This window comes from Prinia subflava, chromosome 1 (assembly GCF_021018805.1).
Source record: "Prinia subflava isolate CZ2003 ecotype Zambia chromosome 1, Cam_Psub_1.2, whole genome shotgun sequence".
In the NCBI taxonomy this organism is placed as follows: domain Eukaryota; kingdom Metazoa; phylum Chordata; class Aves; order Passeriformes; family Cisticolidae; genus Prinia; species Prinia subflava.
Genome location: NC_086247.1, coordinates 32,100,164 through 32,122,497, shown reverse-complemented (window position 1 = coordinate 32,122,497; position 22,334 = coordinate 32,100,164). Strand labels below are relative to the sequence as shown.

Genomic DNA, 22,334 nt, shown 5'->3' with positions numbered 1-22,334 from the left:
TGAAACTGAAAAATAACCCATCCGTTATTAATAATGCCAAATGCAGCATAGATTTCCTAGCTTCAGTAAATTAGGAAAGAAATGAAATTGAACAAACCTCCTCTGCTTCTAAATTTAATTTTCCTATGTCTTCAGTTAGAAAGAAAATTTAATTAGATAATTAGCAAATCAACTCAGCAGTTGCCGAGGCAAGGTATTATTTAAACATAACCAGCTGTGATAAGAGACTCTAGACAAGGCTGTGATGCATATAAAGTGAGGACAAATGGCTCAGCTGAAGGAACTGTTCCACTGATGGTACAATGCTCAACTGACAGTTGTTAGCTAAAAAATCCCCATAAAACAGAACAAAAATATGAAAATAAACAGATGGAAAATTACTGTTCTGTGGCCTTTCACCAAGTAAGTGGTGTTGTCAATCCCTTTACTGTGGTTTCTAGTCAGAATGGGAAATAATTCAGCAAACACTTAGAGAAACATCAGTGTACTCCTAGCAAGAGTGCATTACAATTGACAAAGTTGAGTAAATTTGGAAGCAATTCAGAAGCCAAGTCCAATGCAACAGCAGCACTTAGCAAGTAAAAATGCACACAATCCACTATAAATCGCCTTTGAAATATACCCAAAAGAATTACATATTTCAGCAAAATATAACACACAAACATTACAATCAAAAATGCCTAAATTACAAAACAAAACCTTTATTTCCAAACTCTAGACTTCTGTTCCTGCTCATGGAAACACTGGGGCATTAAATTATCTACTGGAATAGATCTTCACCAAAATCCCATCTGAAAAGCAATTAGAGGACTATATAAAAAATATCTTTCTGAAACTATTGAGGGCCAGAACTACAAAGTTCACATAAATTTTGTTTCCTTCAATGTGAAGATGTATCAGTATGTAAAATTTCATAAATACGTAATTTATGTTGCATTCATTTTCTCTGAAAGCTGGTGAAGAAACATCTAAGTACAGATCTGAATGTAGCTATACATTTAGGGCTTAAAATAACACCAAATCTTATTTGTATTGTTTAAATTTCTTCATTTATATTTCTTAATCTAATATTGAAGTAGACTTTTAAAAATACTCAAATAAATGTTATTTACAGAAAAATATCAAATTTCCTCATTACAGACTAAAGAAACTCTTCAGAATAACTATTTGCTTTTTTCTCTCCTTTTTCTTTTTTTTTTTTTTTTTTGGTCACTGAGAACAATTGTATGAGCTCAAGTATCTTTGTTCCTTAGGAGATCATCTGCTCCTGCTGCTCATTTACCATCTGAAATCATAATCATCTGTTGGTGACAATCTAATCATCTTCCCAGTAACTAATTGTGATGTCACAAACAAATGGTTATGATTTCAGGTGGTGAACAAACAGCAGGAGCAGATGTACTCCAAAGAACAAAGACTGTAAAGTCATACACAAATCCCTGGTAATAAAATATTAGGCAAGAAAAACAAAGAGTCTGTCCTTTACAGAGAGGTATGATTGCTCTGAATGTGGGGGACTTTTTTTGAATTATCAGTTTTTCAGTACTTTGTGGCTCCCAAAATTGTTAGAAATAGGTAAAGGAAAACTATACAATGTAAAACTGAACTTGGGAAACATGTAAAAATAATTATGGTAATTTTTTTTCCTTCTTAGAATTATAATATATAAAAACACAGTTACATTTTACTTTTATTTTTATACTGCTCTTCATAGCTCATCTACAACTTCTCCTAGAACACATCCTGTATGATGTTTGTGGTTATCCCATCCAGAAATACAAAACAAAAACATGTTCCCATGAAAATGCACTTTGTAATAGGATTGTTTATTTGTTGCATGTTTTGTTTCTGTTGATAACTACTTAAGTCAAATCAAGAGAGATAAATGAGATTCTGTTTATAGTAAACATCTTCTGTATGGGCTCCAAATGCTTCTAGTCTGCTCAGTCTCTCAAAGTCTCTTCCAGAAGCATAAGGGAAAAAACCTCAATGTTCTTGCCATTTCACATGTGAAGAATGTCAAAGATATCCCAAACCAAGAAACCAACAGCTTTATGTTTCATCTTTCTTTGAAATTGTGAAATGAAGAAGAAAGGTAAAGAAGTAAACCTGTGGGAAGAAGCTTTGCCAGTGAGTAGGAGGAACAAGAGTGAGGTTTGTCACATGGATAAAGCAAGAGTAACATGATAGAGGGCAGCAGGGGAAGTTAATTTTCAAGAACATTTAATAGGGAATACTAAATAATATATTAAGCTAGTAACTAGGAGGATATACAGACTGTAGGGTATTTCTCAGCAAAAACAAACGACATCAGAGTACAATGATGTATATTCTTCAAGTGTATTGAAATATAGAACTGTTATGATTTTTGTTTTCTATTGTACTGAAGTACAAAAATTCCCTTTACTACTCCAGTTTTATTTGACTCACATGGAACACAGAGCATTAAGCACACAAAGAAAGACTATCTGTCTGCAAAAGGAAACTGATGCACAATACCCTGCCCTAGCAGGACACAATTGTTTTCCTGGAATAAAATTACTGGAAATATGAATAAAAGCTGCCAAATAGTAGATGTAGCAATTTCAGAGCCTCACATTTTCAAGACCACTGGAAGTTATGTTTATGGTAACAAGAAATGTGAACTGTACATTTCTCTTCTAATAAGGATACAAAAGGGAGGATGCTTCTGCATTTTACCTCTTTTAAAGTTTGCTAACTTAAAAAAATTACTTAAAAAACTTCAAGAGTAAATTCACCTACCAAGAAGTGGTGTTCTTAAAAATAAACCAGTATATTCATACCTGAAGGGATGTGACATTTTTGATCTCAAAGTGTGGAACTTGTTTGGAACTGCCTTTTAAAAATCCTGCACAGGTGCATGAAAGATCATGCACAAAAGTGATTTCTTTTATTCAAGACACCCTGGTGTTGAAAGTCAGGCTGGATATGTACTTGAGCAATCTGGTCTCATGGATGGTGTCCCTCCAAAAGGCAGGGGTGGTCGGGACTAGATGATCTTTAAGACTCATTCCAATCTTTTAACATTCTACGATACACTTTAATCACCTGCTTATTATTAATGTTGCCTCTCGATTGGAACCCTCATAAAAAGGGGTTAAGAGATTAAGAACAGTGATCTCTGAACAAATGCTCTATGTCTATTGGCATGCTAGCTCCATCTCCTTCAATTTCCAATTTACTTGTAGATCAGAAGAATGGAAATGAAAGCATTGTGTATTACAAAAGTCTCCCAGAATGAAAACCTGTTTCTGTATAATGGCTCTGGTGGCTGATTCACTCAGCATGCTAGGTATGTGAGCAGGTCAATCTGTGCAAAATAAGTCATTTGGGAAGCACAACTTTAAATATAATTTCTGTTGATGTTGTCTCCTGTTGAATGAGTTTGCCTCTGTGTTCTCCTTCTAGACTTGGATTTATGGGAATAACTGTCAAAGTTGTCTTGAGCAGCCTAAGAGACTGTTTTTTCTTGTTGGTTTAACAGAAGATTGTGGTTTCATCTATAAGTATCTTTGCTACAAGACACTGCAAGTACAGGAGAAAAGCTTACTCTGCTGTCTCAAACTCTGAGATGTTAACATTTGAAGATATTTCACAGGCTTTGTCCTTGGAGATTTTGACAATACAACACAAATCATTTAAAAGTATTGATGGAGGTTGATGACAGGGCTGTAAAGAAGCAATTAATAGGAAATCTTAGATCCTGTAGAGTCCTTCCTTTCAGGGAAGCACAATGACATGTGCTGAATCCAAGATCACTTTAAACACTAGCAAACTGTTGTGTAAGTCGAAGCACAAATTATTCCTCAGGTCTCTGAGTCACTCTGGTGACTGGGAAGACCACATATATAATGGAACACTACTGAAACTCCTTAAAACCTGCTTTTAGGACCATGTCTTTCATGTCTTTTTAGGACCATGTTTTTCAGGTAAAAAATAGAAGGTAGCTCATGTGTGTGTCCATGTTTGTGCAATGCTCAATTGAAGGAGATAGTTTTTGGGACCTTTAAGAAGTTCAAAACTATACATGCTTCTAGAGAAAAATCCAGGGCTCATGAAAAAGTGAAAAAGTACTATTTATATTATCTTTGCCACTTTGAACAGCAAAAATGTAGTTATAAACTCACCAAATTCTGTCCTATTCTTTACCTGTTGCAGTGAAACTGAGTTCAGTCTTCCCCAACAAGGTTTCTTGGGCTTTTGTGTCTTATAGACAAAGCTCAAGAAAGAGAGGAACTACCAGTAGCAGAACTTCATCAGAGTCAGGCACGTGGTGAGAAAAGCTAGAAGTCAGCCCATACAAATCACAAAATCTCAGAATTGCAGATTGGGTCACGTTTGGAGGGACCACAGTGGGTCAATCCCTCTGCTCAAGCAGGGTCATCCCAGAGCACATGGCACAGGACTGTATCCAGATGTTTCTTGAATATCTCCAGTAAAGGAGACTCCATAACCTCTCTGGGCAACCTGTTCCAGTGCACAGTCACCTGGACAGTAAAGTTCTTCCTCATATTCAGGTCGAACTTCCTGTGCATCCACTGGACCAAATGGAACATATCTTAGCATGCTGAGTGAACCAGCTTGCATCATTATGAGGCCACTTTCTGTTCTCTTCAAAAATTCATGGAGATCAGAAGAAACCTCCAGTGCCTGCAGAAATGCTTTATACTCATAAAAGGCAAGCTGGTCAGCCTCAGTCTGGTCCCTGGGAAAATCATGCAGTCCTCTTCAAGCCATTTGTGGCCACACAGTGTGATTGTCTTTCATGATAAAATGACTGGTTTTATGAATAGAGAGCAATGGATGTCATTTATCTTGGCTTTAGTGAGGAGTTTGACATCATGCCTCCCACTGCATCCTTGTCTCTAAGCTGTGATTTTAGAGTCTAGGTAGATACATTCCTAGATAACAGAAATCTGTTGTGACCCAATAGCAGCATTCCAATAACAGAAGAGGTTGTCACAAAAGATGGAGCCAGGCACATTATTGAGGTATATAGCAGAGGAACAGGAGATGATAGTTATAAACAAACAGGACAAGGATAAAAGGGGGAAAAAAAAAAAAAACATTGTGAAGACAGTTAAGCGCTGGAACAGGCTGCCCAGAGCTACAGAAACTTTATTCCTGGAGAATTGTTAAAAAGCCATAAGCAACCTTATCTCAACTCTGCACTGATTATGCTTTGAGCAAGCAGTTTAGGTGACCTCCTAAAATCCCTTACAAACGGAAGGATTCAAGGATTCAATGAGTAAATAAAAATTTCCTTTTTCCTGCATTCATTCATACCTATACTCACACAAGACACTCAGGAGTTAATTCATCTAATTGCAACAAAAACCCTAAAATATTTACAAAAACCATTTCAATTGTCTTGGATAATTCAAATCATACAGAGACAAAGAGAAATAAGTTATCAGTATAAACTTAGAAAGCAATACTTACTGTTACTTGTTGGCTCAGGAAACCCAACATTTTGGCCATTCCAACTTTTGTTTTCTCCAAGCTGAAACAGGTAGAAAAAGATAAGTAAGCAAAGAGCAAACTGCTCTCTAAACAGAACATTCCAGTTTATAAATTAAGTTGAAAGATATTAAAAAGGATGAGTTGAGATTGCCTGTTCACATCTGTTCACAAAATTTTGCTAACTCATCTTAATTTTTGCCTAAGATAGGTTATTTGAGTAACGTACCCTTCATGAGTAAACATTAACAACTATTGCCTAACACTGAAATTTAAATGTTTCCCCATGGATTAGGTTTAACTCAATATGTTACCAAATTAGACTTAAAAAAATTTAAATGTTTTAAGCAGCTCTCAGCTGAAAACATAAACAGCCAACAGAGAAATTACATTCTTAAACAAGAAGATCCTAATTACCACCTATGAAGGAATGTGTAAACACTGTAAAGTACTTTGGGTGTAATTTTAAAATATTTACTTGATAGGAATCAATTTAGTCACTCAAGTGGAAGTCAAAATCACTGCAATTTTCCATTATTTTAATATTATTTTGAGGAAGCTAATTGTCTTCAAATTAACTTTACTATGTTTTATACTGGGTAATAATCTGCCATGGAAAAGGGAAACAATTAGCACAGAGGTTCAAAATGAAGCCACTACTGAGGTTTACACAGTAAATAAGATGGCAATTTTCTAGGTTTATGTATAAAACTGGACAAAAAAGTTTGAGTTTCTTCATTACTTAGGAGCTATTGACAATCAGCTCCATGAATGTGAAACAAATGATCCTTTTCAGATTTCACTGGCATTTTCTATGCAAACAGGAAACCTAACAGCAAAGCAGATTATATGCCAGAACAAAGTTGTAATCCTTTGCTCTCAAAGATGGAGTTGGAAAGTGAAAGAGAGGAGAAGGAAAATCAACCAGCTGAAATCTGCCTCTGCATCTCAGAGGTTGCATGAAGGCTATTTAGATTACTATCATGTCACCATAGAGACTACTAGATGATACATTTTACTTGGAAAAGAGGATGGGAGAGCACACTGTGAAAAGCAGGTATTTCAACGATTGTTTCCCTGCTTTTCATCATTGTGTACATCCCAATGAGCCTTGGCAATGTACAGTGAAAATGAGAGATACTTGATGGAAAGGGAGGACAGGCATTACAGTCAGCTTTCAAACTGGTCACCTACACCCATGCACTTCAATTTCATTGAAACTTGTAACGTGTTTGTAACTTGTTTGTATAATTTTCATTGAAAATTGTAACTTGAAACTTGTAACATTGCAACTTGTTCTATTCATATTATGAAGCAGGTAATATGTATACTGGAAAATATGGGTGACAACAGTTCTTCATATGAATAAGCAATATGAAACCTATAAATATGTTTGTATTTACTACTGTAACAACAGCATGGTTTTGTCAGGAATCCATCCTGACCATCTGTAACATGATGCTAGTACAAGCATACTGTTAAAATATGAGAAGATTTCCAACTTTTCCTCAGTCTTCTCTTTTTTATTGTTTATTAACTTGATCATCACGGGGAATTTAACAACAACTCCTCTATGAGTAAGTGATCCTTAGTACTGCTGTCTCACATGAATTCAATCTACCCTGGTTTTCTTCTCTCTAAGAGAATACAAGTGGCAAGAAGAAACAAAAAGATAGAAACATGAAAAAATTACTACAAGACTCCACTTTCATCCACAGAGCTAAAATTCTGACAACTGCAAAATGTCTCCCAGCATATCTCCAGACTGCTCTCCTCCAGGCTGCACAACCACTACTCACTTCTTTCAGGAATTGGTTTAACCCAGGAAAGAGCAGAGCCTTTACTGTTTTACATTACCTGGATTACTTGTGCTGCCATCAGCACTACACATTGCTCTTATAACACTCTTAGGTCTCCATTAAAACAATAAATACAGTCACATTTAATGTAGGAGGGTTAAGGAAAAAAAACCCCATTGAATTTGGTTTTGCTTATTTTTTAAGGGAGCAGGAATGGAATGAAAGGACTTGAGGAAAAGAGGGCACAGGGGAAAAAAGAATTGCCTTTTTTAACATCATCAAAAAACCTACAAGTAAAAATTATCTATTTGGATGCCAATCTGCTACATCAGCTAATCTACACTGGGACCCACTTTGGATTCAAACACTGAAACAAGTAGCTTCTAATGGTACATCTTTATTGTGCAATTCATATGCAAGGAACTTTGCAATGCTCAAATTAATAGCGATCTAAGGGCTATTATCCCTCTCCTCCACCACAGTTTAGTTTGAGAGTTAAAATTCTTTCAGTTACACAAACTAACTTGCGCATCTCCAAATATGTCCAGTCAGCTATACATAGAAGATAAAACCAGATGCTCTAGATAATTCATGTCCTTAAACCCCAACAAAGCTTTAAAAATTTCTTATGATTTTTTTAGGATACTGCCACTACATAAAAGTTGAGTACTTCACATTTTTTGGATAAATAACGTTTGTTCATTTTGTTCAGAATAATATTAGGCCAACATACACTAGTCTACCAATCCTAAAATGTCTACATCTGCAAGTATGCAATTAAGCTTGATTTTCTAAAGACAATGCACTTGTAAGCAATAGCTTAATAAATGTAGGGAAACAAAGCAGCAGCCGCATCCCTTTTTAGCCACTAAATTTTTTTGGTAAGGATTTCAATGTAACCACAAGTTTCCACTATGTAGAGCTCTCCAAAGCAACTATGTTGTGGGCTGAATTTTTTCAGGCTTTATCTCTGAAAAATACTGAGTAAAATTAGTTCACATGATTTAAAATCCAAAAATAAAAACCTATGTTTTCATATTAGAAAAAAAAAATCTGTTTTGACTTGGTTTTTATTAAAGCTGTTTGGCCAAATAAGCAGTGAAGTAAAAGTTGATAATTTTATACCATACAGAGTATATTCTACAGCAGAAATGTCCCAGCATTCTGATGATAATGAATTATCATTTGACTCAGTCAAAAGGTTTTTTTTAAATGGCTGTGTCTGCACAGTGTGTTCCCATTAGGAACATCATCCAGCTTCCAAGTACTCTGTTTAGAGTATTTCACACTTGTCTATGACTAAGACATAGAGTGAAGAACATAGTGAAGGTGAGTGTGAACAGCACACACATTGCTGCTACTCTCTAAGGGGAGTGAAACAGAAGAAGGTGGGGCCAAGTAACCAGAACAGTATTTATTTTTTCCTGGTTAGGGATACAGAACATATAGAACAGAATATTTTCATATTTACATATACATAGATATGTATACATATACTACATTCAGATTTATCATGTAGTACTAGAAAAGCCCAACAGAACATTCTCTTGGCTACTTAGTGCAGCCACAGGAAACATATAAGTAAATTAACAAAATATATACCTGCAGTGACCCTGTATATGACAGAAGCTGTTTAGTGTCTCCAGCTTAGTCGAATACCTCACCAAACATCTTTTCAGAATACAAAAGGCAGAACTTCAGCACCCAATTGGTTACAAAGTCACTCATCAATAAATTCAAGACAGGAGAGGAGTGCTAAATTATAGACAGATAACATGGAAATACATACTTGCTACACATATGAATTTAAAATGCAATTCCTTTCCATTAAAAAAAAAGTGACACACATTTTCTTTATCAGTCATCAAATGTGAAAAGGCCATTACTTTTCTGTAATGCTTTCACTGCTACTTCACATATGAAAATTACTACCATTGTTCCTTTCTGTTCCTTCTGTTCCTCTGGACTCTCATAGATAGCCAAAATGGAATAAAAGCAAGAGGCATGTTCTTCCTGATTTGTAAGTAGAAATATGTGCATGGATCACATGTATACTTTTGCACACACACTGTTCTATGGAATTGTTTTTCTGTTCCTAATTACTCTCACAGGAGCAGATGCTGCACTACCACTAAGTGTAGCTGTAGAGGTGTAGCTAAGCAAAGGCTAATCTGTGACAAGCAACTCCCTACAACAGGGCATGCACAAGCTTAAGCTTCCAGTCCTACTAAGTAATAAGCTGATACAGCTTAAAAATCTAGACCAGGGCATCACAGCAACTGGTTCTCACCTTTTCTGTCTGGTCTTGAAGAGGAGTAGAGGCTTTGTATCCCAGTTGTAGCAACATTGCTTCTGCTGCATTTCTTTTAGCTATTTTCTTGTTTGGGCCTGTTCCAGTAGTAATGTCATTGCCTACTTTTACCTTAAAAAGAAAATATTAATCATAATCATGAAAATGCAAGACTCTTTAATATCACCATATAATACTCTTGCTGGTCTATCATCTGCTGTCAGCTCTTTTGATGAAGATGAGATCTTGATAAAGCTACAGTAGTGCAAGAAGGGACTACAGTACTCACTTAGAAGGGCTTGTTTAGATTTTTCAGACCACTAAACTCATACCCAAGAGCTATATTTTTGTGCATCTCAGTGAGCACACAGTTGCTTCTCTCTTCCACCACCCCCATTCTCCCTCGTGAACCTCTCCTTGCCTCTGTTAACACTGGAGCTGCCCCATATCTGTACCTCCTCTCTCTTGTAGGAAGGAGTGTTGCCTGCAGCAGCTCCCCAGCATCATCCCCAGAACAATGGGGAGACAAACAGACTGGAGATTTAACGAGAGTGGTTTCTAAAGAAGGATGAAAACCATATTTGCACTCCTCCCACTTTGTTGTACTGCAAGGAACACAGGGGGTGGAACTGGTTACACCTGACTGTTTGATCCAAACAGTCCTTGGAAAGAAAGCTCCTCAGTGGACCTGTGGTCTGTACGGTACAAAGGCCTTCTGATGCCTTTCAAAACACTAGGAGAAATTAAAACCCAAAATAAGGGGTTTATTAGGCAATGAATAGCCACATAATGTGTGGCTCCAACTTAATCCTTGGCTTTGGTACCATTCTGAAAACTCTTGGAGCTGTATGTCTGGTTTGTGACATGAGCACTCTCACTGCTATTCATTTAGGCAATATTCATAGCTCTTTGATGGGTGTATTTTTCTCAGTCCATTAAGCCCTTCTATTTACCAAACTGTGTCTTAAAACAGTGCACAGTTTTAAAAACCATGTCAAAAAAAGGAAATCAAAATCAAATAAAAATCATGAAATTGTCAAGGTGATCTGAACAACAAAGAACACCCCAGAGGTCAAAGATATGAAACAGTTTGGAAAAAAAACCTGTAAGAAAAGGCATGCAAATGCTAAAGAATAAACCATGTTCAGTAGTTTATGTTATTCAATAATTCTTCACTTCCCTCAATTTATCATATCTGTTTTTTCCTAAAAGTTTAAATTCTTCTTTACTCAAATACTTCTAAATATTAAGAAGAAGATGTAAATAAATAATAATCATGAATATTTCTTCAAAGTACACATACATACATCATTAAGCAAAAAAGATTTGTCTACCTAACCCAAAAATGTTAATAATCTTGAAATATAAACCTTATCTTCTATGCAGTTCACAATAACAATTAGAAAATAGCCAATCTACTACCAGTTTATATGCAATAAAATGGAAGGACTTTAATGGGACAAGACAAAAAGATAATTTATAACATAGCTCACAATAAATCAATGTGCTGCTATTTCTCAGACCTGTAAAACTGGTTTAGCTATTATTATAACCTCTATCAAGGATTAAAGGCCTGACTACAAAGAGAAAGAGCTTTCTGAAATTAACTTTGGGAACAGAACACTAACTAATGTCATCAGAGGTTTTCTTCTGTTTATCTAGTAGCCAGGACAAGTAATTGGATCCATTTCATCACATCTAAACTTGCTCTTTGTGTGACAGATAAAAATGAACATATTATCTCTGGATATTTTACTTCCACATTCAATTAAATTTAATGAAAACATGGTTTAAGTAGTTTATACAAAGGTTTTTTATTCTGATAAGGTTTTCTGCATGTCATAATGAATCCACTGAGACTTCCTGAAGGTGGGATGAACAGCAGAATAATTTTAGTGTGAAAAGATTACAAAAAGGTGAAAAAGTATTTGTAACAAAGCAACTGCTTTATGGAGTTTCTTTAACTCTTTCTTTTTAGATATAGGACTCTTCTACATATCCACCACTTTTAAGATACCTGTTTTTATACAAACCAAAGACTTTGCCATTATTGACACTCCTCCAACAGAAAAGTAAACTTCCAGCCCATCTTCCTAATACTGGGCTATGTTACACTGTTCTTCTGAGGCCTCACACAACAACTACCAACTGTGCACAGTCCCATGGGGGTCTAAGCATGGGAAATGAGATTTTCTGTGATAGGACCATTCTTTTTCAAATACTTTCAGGTCTCATAAAATGTTAGAAATCTAAGCTTAAATTCAAAAAAAGATTCTGCAAGAAAAGGAACACAATACTTTCTTCTCCTTCAAAGAGAAAAATAATAAATCATGAAGAAAGACCACTGAAGTCCAAGAAAATTAAGATTACTAGCTTATCTTCATAGACATGAAGGAGGAACTTAGAGATTTAAGTGGAAACATAACTAATTTTCTGGAGAAGGAGGTGCTGGAACATCATAAATTTTTCTTGTGATCAGAAGTGACATTTTGGTGTGGTTTCTGGACAACAAGTCAAAACATGCTGAGGTATGTTGTTCCGAGTCGTTCCGGTACAAAATTACCCTTGAGTGAAAACACAAGAATACAGAATCTTTTCCTGTTTCTAATCTTTCTCAACCTGCTGTTGTGCTATCTAACAAAATATCACAGTTATACCAAATCTTTGTACATGTTCTTAATTTAAATTAGAAAGGAATTTCAATGATCTACTGTTTCAGTATTAGGTCCAGTCAGAGGACAGTCTAAAACATGTGGTTGGCTTGTTTTGTTGTATTTCAGAGATAAACAAAGTCACCAAGAAACTGGAAATCTGAAAAAATTTACAATACTATTCTTTAAAGCCAAAATGCCTGGTAATATGGAGATATTAATATCCGTATTTCTGAATAGTAGGTATTGCTGGAATCCTCGGACCAACATCAGCCCAATTTTATCTTTTTTTTCCAAAAAGACAAGTAAAAGTAAATAAACCATGACCCATCAGGGTTAAGGACAATAACAATCAGGTGAAATAAAAACGAGAGTATAAAATAATGCAAAACACATGAAAAGCATCTAGAGACACATAATTCAATTGCCATTTGTTTCACTAAGAGAAAGAAGAAAGTTTAGATGGGCTGCCTGATACTGTATTTCATACTATTCCTGTATATCTGACAGCAAGGCAAAAAGCTAAACAGAAGGAGATCCACTTCATACTATGCCACCATTTTGCTTGAGTTTGAACAAAACACAGCAAGGCCATTATCTCTAACATGACAGCAAATGATACCTGCATAACAAATTCTCGACGGCGGGGCATTCCTCTCTCTGAAAGAAGAACATACTCCGGCTCCTTCTCCTTTTTGGCCTGTTGGATCTGAGCCAAACGACTGATGGGATTCATTCCTTGACCATATTCTGGTCCAGTCTAAACCAGGTTTAAAAGAAGGAACCATTATTTCAGTATATATCCCTATAACAACTATACTGCTTCAATAAAACATTTACTAGGATTCTCTCTTTTGTAATACTCCCTTTGAGAGAGTAAGTAAATCACTTTCCATTTTCTGATCATGAGGCAAAAGATAAGAATCCTCAGCTCAAAGCTGTGGAAAGGAATTGTCTGCCATTGTTGCAGGTAGTGTGCACCTGCAAGCTGTGAAAACCCACTCCTATCTGTGGAGGTCGTCGTAAGGATGGATGAAAATCAGCAGATTCATCAGTCAGTTATATCTTGCCCAGTTTCTAGGACCCTTCCCCCTAACCCTTTAAAATAGTTTGCCACAATTCTGGAACATACAATACACTGAGAAAAGGTGGCATTTACACAGGAACAAAAACCATTTGCCATACATAAGGAAGCTTCTCTTTTCAGCCTTCCTGCTTTCCTTCTCAGCACTCCAGGCCTTCCATCCCACAGTGCAACTTGCAACTAAAGGTGCAGAGGGTTTACTCTGTGTGTGTATGAATTTACCGTCAAAATACTTCTGTGAATGGCTAGAATTGATGCTTATGGTGAACCACCCATAAAGTATTTCAAATGCTTAACAGGCTATAAACCTTACAATAACATGTCAAAAAGTGCGGTTGGTGGGGGAATTAATCCATGCTGGGGAAACAAAAGGACTGACAAAGTGGTCTGTCCAAGATTCCACAGACAGGGGAAAACCTACAGTCTTTGAAAACTCTCTAGCTCTGAAATTCTTTTAATGAATTTTTGCTCACATGGCAAATGCTCTTTCAAAGCACATACCTACGAAAATATTTGTTTGTAGACTTTAAGAAGAAATTAAGGCCCACAAAAATTTATCTGAAGTCATACATAACTGATTTATATAGGATAACACAAAGAATGCACTTGCAAATGTAAATGGCATTTGAGTGTAGAATTGTTTTTTATGTTATGAAGCCATTTCCCTTTTATGAAACCATTTGCAAGCTAAGAGAAGATGAGCGCTCATGCTTGCTTGAGCTTCTCAAATAACAAACAAGTGTTCAGGAACCTGAAGAAATGATCAGCAACTGAAGGCAAAGACCAGAGAGGGATATTATATTTAGAAAGCTGTGCAGCAAATCCTGCATAGTGTAACTGCTGAAGTAGTTAGAGAAGATGTAGGTGAAAGAGCTAAGACAATGTCATACACAAGGGCAGCTGTGTGGGCAAGAAGCCAGGCAGAGACAAAATGCAGAGCAGGCTAAATAAAGAGTAGGCCATAAGACACAGCCTCATAAATATATACATATAAAAAAAGTTATCGTTGCCACTTTTTTTGGTGCTCAAAACACATGTAAGTTAAATTGAAAGAAATGGCCACATTGAAAGCATTTTAGAAGTTTGGCTACTCAAAAAATAAAACCATCCATATATCCAGCCTATTTTGACGATTATTGTCTCTTTCTAACAAGGCCAACTGTGTATAATTAAATTTAAGTTCATAATGGCAAATGGTATATGGTAATATAAGAGATTTTTTTTCATTATTATACCCTTAGAGTCTTTCTTGAGAAAAACTTTCCAAGATGTTTGGTGAAAGCCAAAGCCAAAAGATTTTTCCAATATTCCAGCTTTAAAGCTGCATTAATGCTGATAGTTTTCCATAAAATTATTTTCCTGCCCATTTTTTCATATAAGTTTCTAAGAATTAGATCTCCAGGACTTTAGTAGGAGACAGGTATATAATTACTCTAGGTTTTCCTGAAAAATCACTTATTCTGTATTGAAAGCAAATGAAAAGAGGAAGGTGACAAGTCTTTTGTACACTTTCCAAATCCACTTTTGCACTCTCCAAAGTATTTTCTTATTTTAAAATGTTTTTCTGGTGGCTCTTTCAGAACTGCACTTTGTATCCCGAGTATACTGATTTCTAATGGTCAAACTTTCAGTAAAGCACTGAAGCACTGAAGAAGCATCTATTAATTTATTATTTCATGCATCTCTCTCCCTCTTTAAACTGGGGAGGGGAGAGAGCCCAGAGAGAGAACCACTAGATATGCTAAAACCAATTCTCTGAGGACGTGATGCTAAAACGTCACATGGCTGGACAGAGCTGCTTGGAGGGCTTGATCCTTCACTAGACTCGAACCAAACCCGTGAAGACCTCAGAGATGTGAATTATTTGCAAGCCATCCTGTTTGAGAATCCCACAGCCTTCTCAGGATTTTAAAAAAGCCCAGGCATATTAGCCCAGGCAAACAAGTAACAATATTGACAGTAACAAGCAACTGTAACAATATTGACAGAAAACGACAATTAAGCCTTTATTGATTTTAAATCTGACTGTTACTTTCTGAGCAAACATTCTTAATTGTGTCAAAGGTGGACACATACCTTCAGTATTGTTTTTGGACGCTTTTTAAAGTAAAGTTTTGGCTTTTCAATCACAGGAAGAGGAGGAAGTTTCTTAAGTTCTTGTAGGACAGCCATTGCAGCACGTTTCTTTGAGAGTTTCTTACTGTTGCCTTCTCCTTCTGCAATGAATTCTCCTACTGTAACTCGTGTAACAAAGCTCTTCATGTGAGGAGGTCCACTTTCTTTAATCACCTTTTAAGAGAAAGTAACACTGAATCAGAACACCCTACAAGAAAATAACTTAACGTTTGTTATCTCTGCAATGAATTTATTACTCGTTTTCCTGCTAACTGAAGGCATTAGATGGGTTTTCATAGAACTCGGACAAGTATTAACAACAGTACGAGGTTTGAAGACAGAAAATTAAGACTAGTTAGATAAAGCAAATCTAACCACCATATTCAGTGTTTCACAGAAAATAAGAGTAGATCTACTTTTACAGAGATTTATAGAATAGTACAATATACCACAATTACGCATATTTAAAGCAAGGCCGATGGGTTTTTTTTTTCAAGGTGCTTCACATACTAAAGCAATTAAATCCATGAAGGTCAACCAGGCTTTGACTATTTCTTTGACCAGGCTTTGACTATTTCTTTATACAAAACATATTCAAATTGTATTAATTTAGCATTACCTCAACCTGTTTGTAATATTTTTTCTATTATCATTAAACCGTTGGATGTTCATGGTCCCAAACTTCAGTCTCAACAGGTGCAGGCAGGATGCCTGCTCTCAACTCTTGCCTTGCCAGAGTACACGGCTCAGAGCAATATCTCATACATTTGAAAAGGTGACACATTCTTGCCTCCATCACTCTCAGCTGTCCCTCCCAATAGTACTGAAAAGAATTACCAGAAGAGCCACCATAACTCGCACAAAAGCCAATCATTTCTGATAAAAAAATATTTATTCACTCCCTTCCAAACATGTTTAGCACAACAGTAAGAAAACTCACTTGAAGTACTTCACTACAGTAAGTTATGGCAATTTGGAAAGAAATTATGATCTGAATGCTGTGCCTTCCTTTAGATGTATTTCTGTCCTCATTTTTACACACACACACATCTCCTTTTAGAAGGCTGATGCTAGGATGTATTCACCCCCAAATCACAGCACTGCAAGTGCTGGGATAGCCATCTCTTCATGTATGCACGCACCATTTACTGGTCTGGACAATGTCTATCAGGAATTAAGAGACCTCATTTGGGAAAAGGTTCAGTTACTTTGTTTGATGGGCGGAAGCAGTTACCTAATTTAATCTTTGTTACATGTAATACGTATAAGGAGACATTAGAGTATCTGACAGGCATCTCTATAATATTTTCAAAATCAATATAAATATAAATTTTTTTTCATTTGATGGAATTATATCAAACCATTTGTTGAAGACGAGTAATGTCTCTTTAGGTTGAGGAAGGAGGGAAAATGGAACTAGAGGTAAAGGTACTAGAGCCTTCTTTGTGTAATAACTATAGTTTCAATGTGCTCAAACCTGCAATCTTAACATTATTACAACATGTTTTGTATTAAAGTTCTTTTTATCAAGGTCATGTCCCTTGCATTATTTAGTTTTGCTGTTGCACTGTAATGAGGTCTCCTTAGGCTTGTATTTCTTTTTTGAGTTCTCTTTTGTGGCAACTTCACCCAGCAAATACAATTACCACAGCATATATCAATAAAAAGACAGAAAATTAAAATTAACAGACAACTTTGTCCCATTTTCCCAGAATAAGATGACATCTATGCCAGAATGGGACTTTTCTGTTGTAGTCCAGGAGTGTTCCCACTCTAAGATTCCAGGTAATAATTTCAGAAGTGTTTTGAAAACAATGCCCCACTTGAACGTTGCCCACTGATGGCTGCCCACTGAGGAGGCAGCAGTGCTTTCAATGCACTGATCCAAGCTGAGCCCCAGGATGCTGCATTTCCTGCACCAGGGCTGGGATGAGCCCAGTGCCAGGATCTCCTGCTCTCGGACACAGTCAGACTTCGTATGCATGCTGGGCACCTTCACTGCACTGCAGCATTTCCAACTCTATTTTACAGTATCTCAAACCATCCCTGAACTTTGTTATCCAAGTATTACAACATGCTTTCTGTAAAACATAGAGAGATTAACCTTACTAAGGTCCTTAATGTTCCTGTGGTTCTACTAACACTATTATATAGGTGTTTGTCTTTACACGCAATATAATGTTCTAATAAAATATACAAGAATGTCTATACTGACCAGATGAAAAAGGACAAAATAACTTGGTTAAGAAATATAATTGCTGAGTTCCTAAAGTATTAGTTTATACAAGTTTTCTCATATTTACATAAATGCACACGCAAATATATATATATATGTGAGAGAAAGAATGTTAATACCAAACCAGATTATATTTTCATATACACAAAAGCATATTTTTTAATATAAAACTAATGCATTCTGGTGTGGTTTTCATCTTCTAAATTTTAAGTATGTGACACAGGCTAAATAATTGACTGGAAAACATTAAAAACTATATCTTTGTTAGTATGTAAATGGAAAAAAGTCTGTGTTGTCAATGGAATGAACCCCATAGGATTCAGATGGGATCTGGATCAAGCTAAACATCCACATTTGGTAATTAAGTAAAAAAATATTTACCTAACAACATTTTTGGTTAACCCCAGATTTCACATATTTTTACTCCATATGACTTCAAACAGTTGTGCTATGAGCCTTGGGACAGAAAACACTAAAAAGAAATTCAACCTTTGCTATCTAAGAACACTATACACATTAGAACATTAAACCATTTCCTCAGTTGAAAGATAGGACCTGTAGACCTAATCATGGCTAATTTAAAGCTGAGAATTTGATTAAGGGTGACAGTTCCATACACTTCACTTTTTCTGTTCCATGGATTTAAAGAATAATTACAGCAAGAGAAAACATATGGGGCCAAAACACATCTAAGGTCAAGTTACAGCAAGAATGAATTTGGCTCAACTTAATGAATCATGCTGACAAATGAAAAACAGAAGTATGATTACAGTGAAAGAGCAACATTGGTTTGATTATTAATGAGATGCTAGGTAGAAAATTCAAAAGATTAGGACAAGATTAAACATACATTAAAAAACCCTCCAAAACTAGAGGAGACAAAAATCAGATCCCATGTCACCTACATCTATGAATACATGATTACTTGTAAGATATTTAAATATTGATATATTTCAAGGAGCTTGTGCAGGTGGATACACCAGATTTTTCCAGTTACAAAAAAAAATTTTAAAAATTTAAAAAAAGGAACAGTCTGAAAGCTGAAGTGTAAAACTGCAGTGAGAAGGGTGACCATTCTGCAAAACCTAACTGAGAGTTACTCAGCAGTCAGTCACCCAAAGCCTCAATCCCTAGGACAGCAGAAGCCAGGTAGGTGTGAAACTTTCTGCTGAGAACTACTCTTCCAGAGTCTGCAATCGGCCTGTCCCTGGATCAAAATCCAGAATCTCTGTCTGACTGTGATAAGATGGGGACATAAGGACACTTTCCAGCAGAACACTGGGCAGGGATGGAGGGCCAGAAAATTTGCCTGTTCAGGCACTCTATGCCTTCACTCCTGATACTGAAAATGAAAAATACATTATTATATTTGCTATTCTAAAGACATAACCAAGGAAAAATATTGAAAATAAAATGGCAGTCTGAAACACCCCAACGTGTTCTAATATCTGAAGCTGTTGACCTCAGTTATGTCTTCTAGGCTCATCTGTTCTTTACTGAAAAATAAGGAATAAAAAACATATATATTGGGAAAAAAAGGCAAAAAAGCAAGATTTTAGCTTACTGTCAAGGCAGGAATAAAAAGTGAAATGACTATTCTACAGCTACTCTAACAATTCCTACAGCAAACACTTTTGTAGTCATCCTTAAAAACTGTTCATTGGGAACCCCACAAATGCCTTACAGCAGTTGCATTTTGAATTACAAGTTGATGAATCAAAGTCAGCTAAGAATGCACAAGTGACAAGTACAGAGCAAAGCTTGTTCTTTGTTACAACTGAATGTTTTTATTTAACAACTTAATAGATAGAAAACTTTTAAAACTCATCCCGAAGTTCCCAGACAATTAAAACTAGCCACAGTACATAACACAGGACTGTTCACCCTTCATGCAACTCTGAGGACATGTTTACATAGAACTTTATATATATTTATGATCATTACTTTGTTGCATAACCCAGCACTGTTGGAACACTGGCTAAAGCTTTGTCAGATGAAGAAAAGGCAGATCATTTTATAGCTACCACACACAAAATAAAAGCTAGAAAAAGCTTTGATGCCTGCCTGGAATAACACAAGACCATCAGTAAATAAAATCCTATTAGAAACATCAGATCCTGGGGATTATCCATAATTGCTTAGCAGTTTTACTGAAAAGTAAGCCAGAACCAAGTACAATCAAAACTCTATTTGAGAATGTCACCTATACTTAGATTTAAAGAGAGGAAATAACACAAAACCTGTCAGGAGAGCAAGAAACTGTCTTTTTTCAATGTTGCTAACATTCTTTGGCAAGTGACACATTAGATCTTTCCCTACAAAGTTTCTCTGCCTTCACTCTCTCCTTACCAAATGCTCTCTCTTTAATAAGCTCAAACAGGAGTGAAGAAGACATTCAAAACTCTGCCCCTCTCTTCTTTAAAACTTCCGAGCTCCTCTGTGACCAGTGACCATATATCTCCTTACAATTTAGTGCATCGGTTGGTATGGAACCATTCCAAATATTTTTAAATGTTTCAGGTAGAAAACAACGTTTGAAAACTGAGACATTAACAATGAGCTTCCTTTTTGAAACACAAGCATATGTTTCCATTATGTCTCCTCTTAGCTTAGAGTTAGGTGATTGGCATGTAGTGGCAAACTGATACACCAACAACTCCAGATACCCCAGTTTTATCCTCTAGATTCTACATTCCCTTGATGTTCTAATTAGCCCATATCACATAGACCACATATATGAAGTATATATGCCTTTGCCATACCAAGGAATTCCTTAGTCACAAACAATACTTTTTGTTTTTCTTACCAACCTCCTGAGAGATTTGTCAGATTTATAAGAAGGACCAAATAGCTTATTTGATGTTGGCCAATTCAGGGACATGGGCCAAACATGTCATTAGACTGCATACAGCACACTCTAAGGCATGCCACAGCTTAGGGGTTTTGATTCTTTTCACATGCAAATACATGCCTATACTTTAAAAGGAAAAAGCTCCAGAGAAAATAACCATCACCAGTATAAGCACTATCTATGTCTTTCATGCAGACTCAGTTTAAATGTAAAACAAAATGTAGAAAAATAAAAACATAAAAGGCCACTTACATTAGCATTTTCTGCATTAAAAAAAAAAAAAGAAAAAAAACCAGCTTGAAAATCTGGTGCTTCCTACCACAACGGTGTTATATTTTGACAATAAGGTTTTGTAAGAACTTTCTCATAGGAAAAAAAATCCTGTTAGTATCACTTATTCTCCCATAGTTACTTCATTGATAGCACTGGAGCTATTCCAAATGCTCTTTATTACTTCAGGTAAACAGAGGTGTCAGAATTGGGTTCACAGATAAAATCATATGAAACAAACAAAAAACTCATGAAAGCTTAAGTAGAAATAGATAAGTGAAACAGAATCAGAGTGGAAGATACTCATGACTTTCTGAAAACAGAACACTGAAGGTGAAATGTCTCAATTGGAAGTTTTCTAGCGTATGAATGCCAACAGCTAAAGCAAAGACTTTGGCTAACTCTTTTGATGATTATTTCAAATCAGACTGAGTGTGGCTACAGATTCTAATCCCACAGCTTTGTACAGAAGAAGGTTTAACTGTCTTTCTGCCATCCAAGTGTTCACAATCAAATATTAGATCTCTAAAAGTTCTGAAAGAGCATCTATTTTTTATTTAGTAAAAAGTCCTTGTCTCAGATTCTGATACACTGACAATTTTTTTATAATTTCCATGAATATGCAATTCATATGTTTCATATATGAATATTATCTGAGTTGAGTTTTAGTGGCACCTTTTTTAATACTTTCTTAGCAAGATAAATATGTAACACAGATAAAAATGTAACACATACCTCAAAAGTGACAGGTATATTGCGCTTCAAAGCAATTTCAAACACTACGCTGATCTCAGATTTGTTTGCATCTTTATCTTCTTCTGATTCTTTTCCTGTTTCTCCATTCTGAAAATGATGCATACATAATCATACTACAATTCTTAGAAGATCAACAAAATATAATATCCTTCTTCCCCCAGTTTCTCAAAGATTTTGAAGTCTCCTGTTAGGCTGTAAATCAGCATTTGTACATTCGTCTCAGCACCCATTACCAGACATCTGCTGACTGAATCCATATATATTGTGGTTATGCTTCATAACAAAGGAACACATACACATTAATTTATAAATTAATTATAAACAGCCAAATAATGTCTATGGATGTTAGTCTTATTAACGACATGGATAACAATTGTCTGAGCATGTGCTTGTGTCAAACAGGAGGATCAAACAGGTCCTTTGACCTTTTTCTCAGGCTGTCTGTGGGTTCCCCTTCCTAGCAAGGAAGAAATCTGTACTTCCTGGAAAATACAGAAGACTGTACTTCCCTCAGAAGAAATTCAGTCAATCACCCCCACATCTAGCTGGGTCACCAGGTTACAGGTGTCCTCAGCAGGTCCAGCTGGTTAATGGCCCCTCCATCAACTTCCCTCTGGGAGTTACGACCAGTGTGAAAAGGTAGTGACAGAGAACAGCTTGCTCAACACAGAACATTATTTATTTATCCATAGGAACATAACAAACAGAGAGGCAAAGAGATAAAAAAACAAAAGGCACATGAAACATCCTGCCTAAAATTCAGCTTTGCTTTACTCTTCAGGTAAATCTAAATTTTCTCAC

At 36.0% G+C, this 22,334-nt stretch overlaps 1 protein-coding gene across 3 annotated transcripts in view; it reads right to left on the bottom strand.

The window, feature by feature from the left end:
- Window positions 1-22,334, bottom strand: part of STAU2 (staufen double-stranded RNA binding protein 2) — a 171,224-nt gene that overhangs the window by 91,420 nt on the left and 57,470 nt on the right. For all 3 annotated transcript variants that reach the window (XM_063392463.1, XM_063392455.1, XM_063392471.1), the window contains exons 7-11: window positions 21,513-21,620; window positions 15,382-15,594; window positions 12,844-12,981; window positions 9,571-9,702; window positions 5,464-5,524 (exon numbers count right to left, since the gene is read on the bottom strand). In XM_063392463.1, coding sequence (XP_063248533.1) covers window positions 5,464-5,524; window positions 9,571-9,702; window positions 12,844-12,981; window positions 15,382-15,594; window positions 21,513-21,620 — 652 coding nt within the window. The remainder of the gene's footprint in view (window positions 1-5,463; window positions 5,525-9,570; window positions 9,703-12,843; window positions 12,982-15,381; window positions 15,595-21,512; window positions 21,621-22,334) is intronic.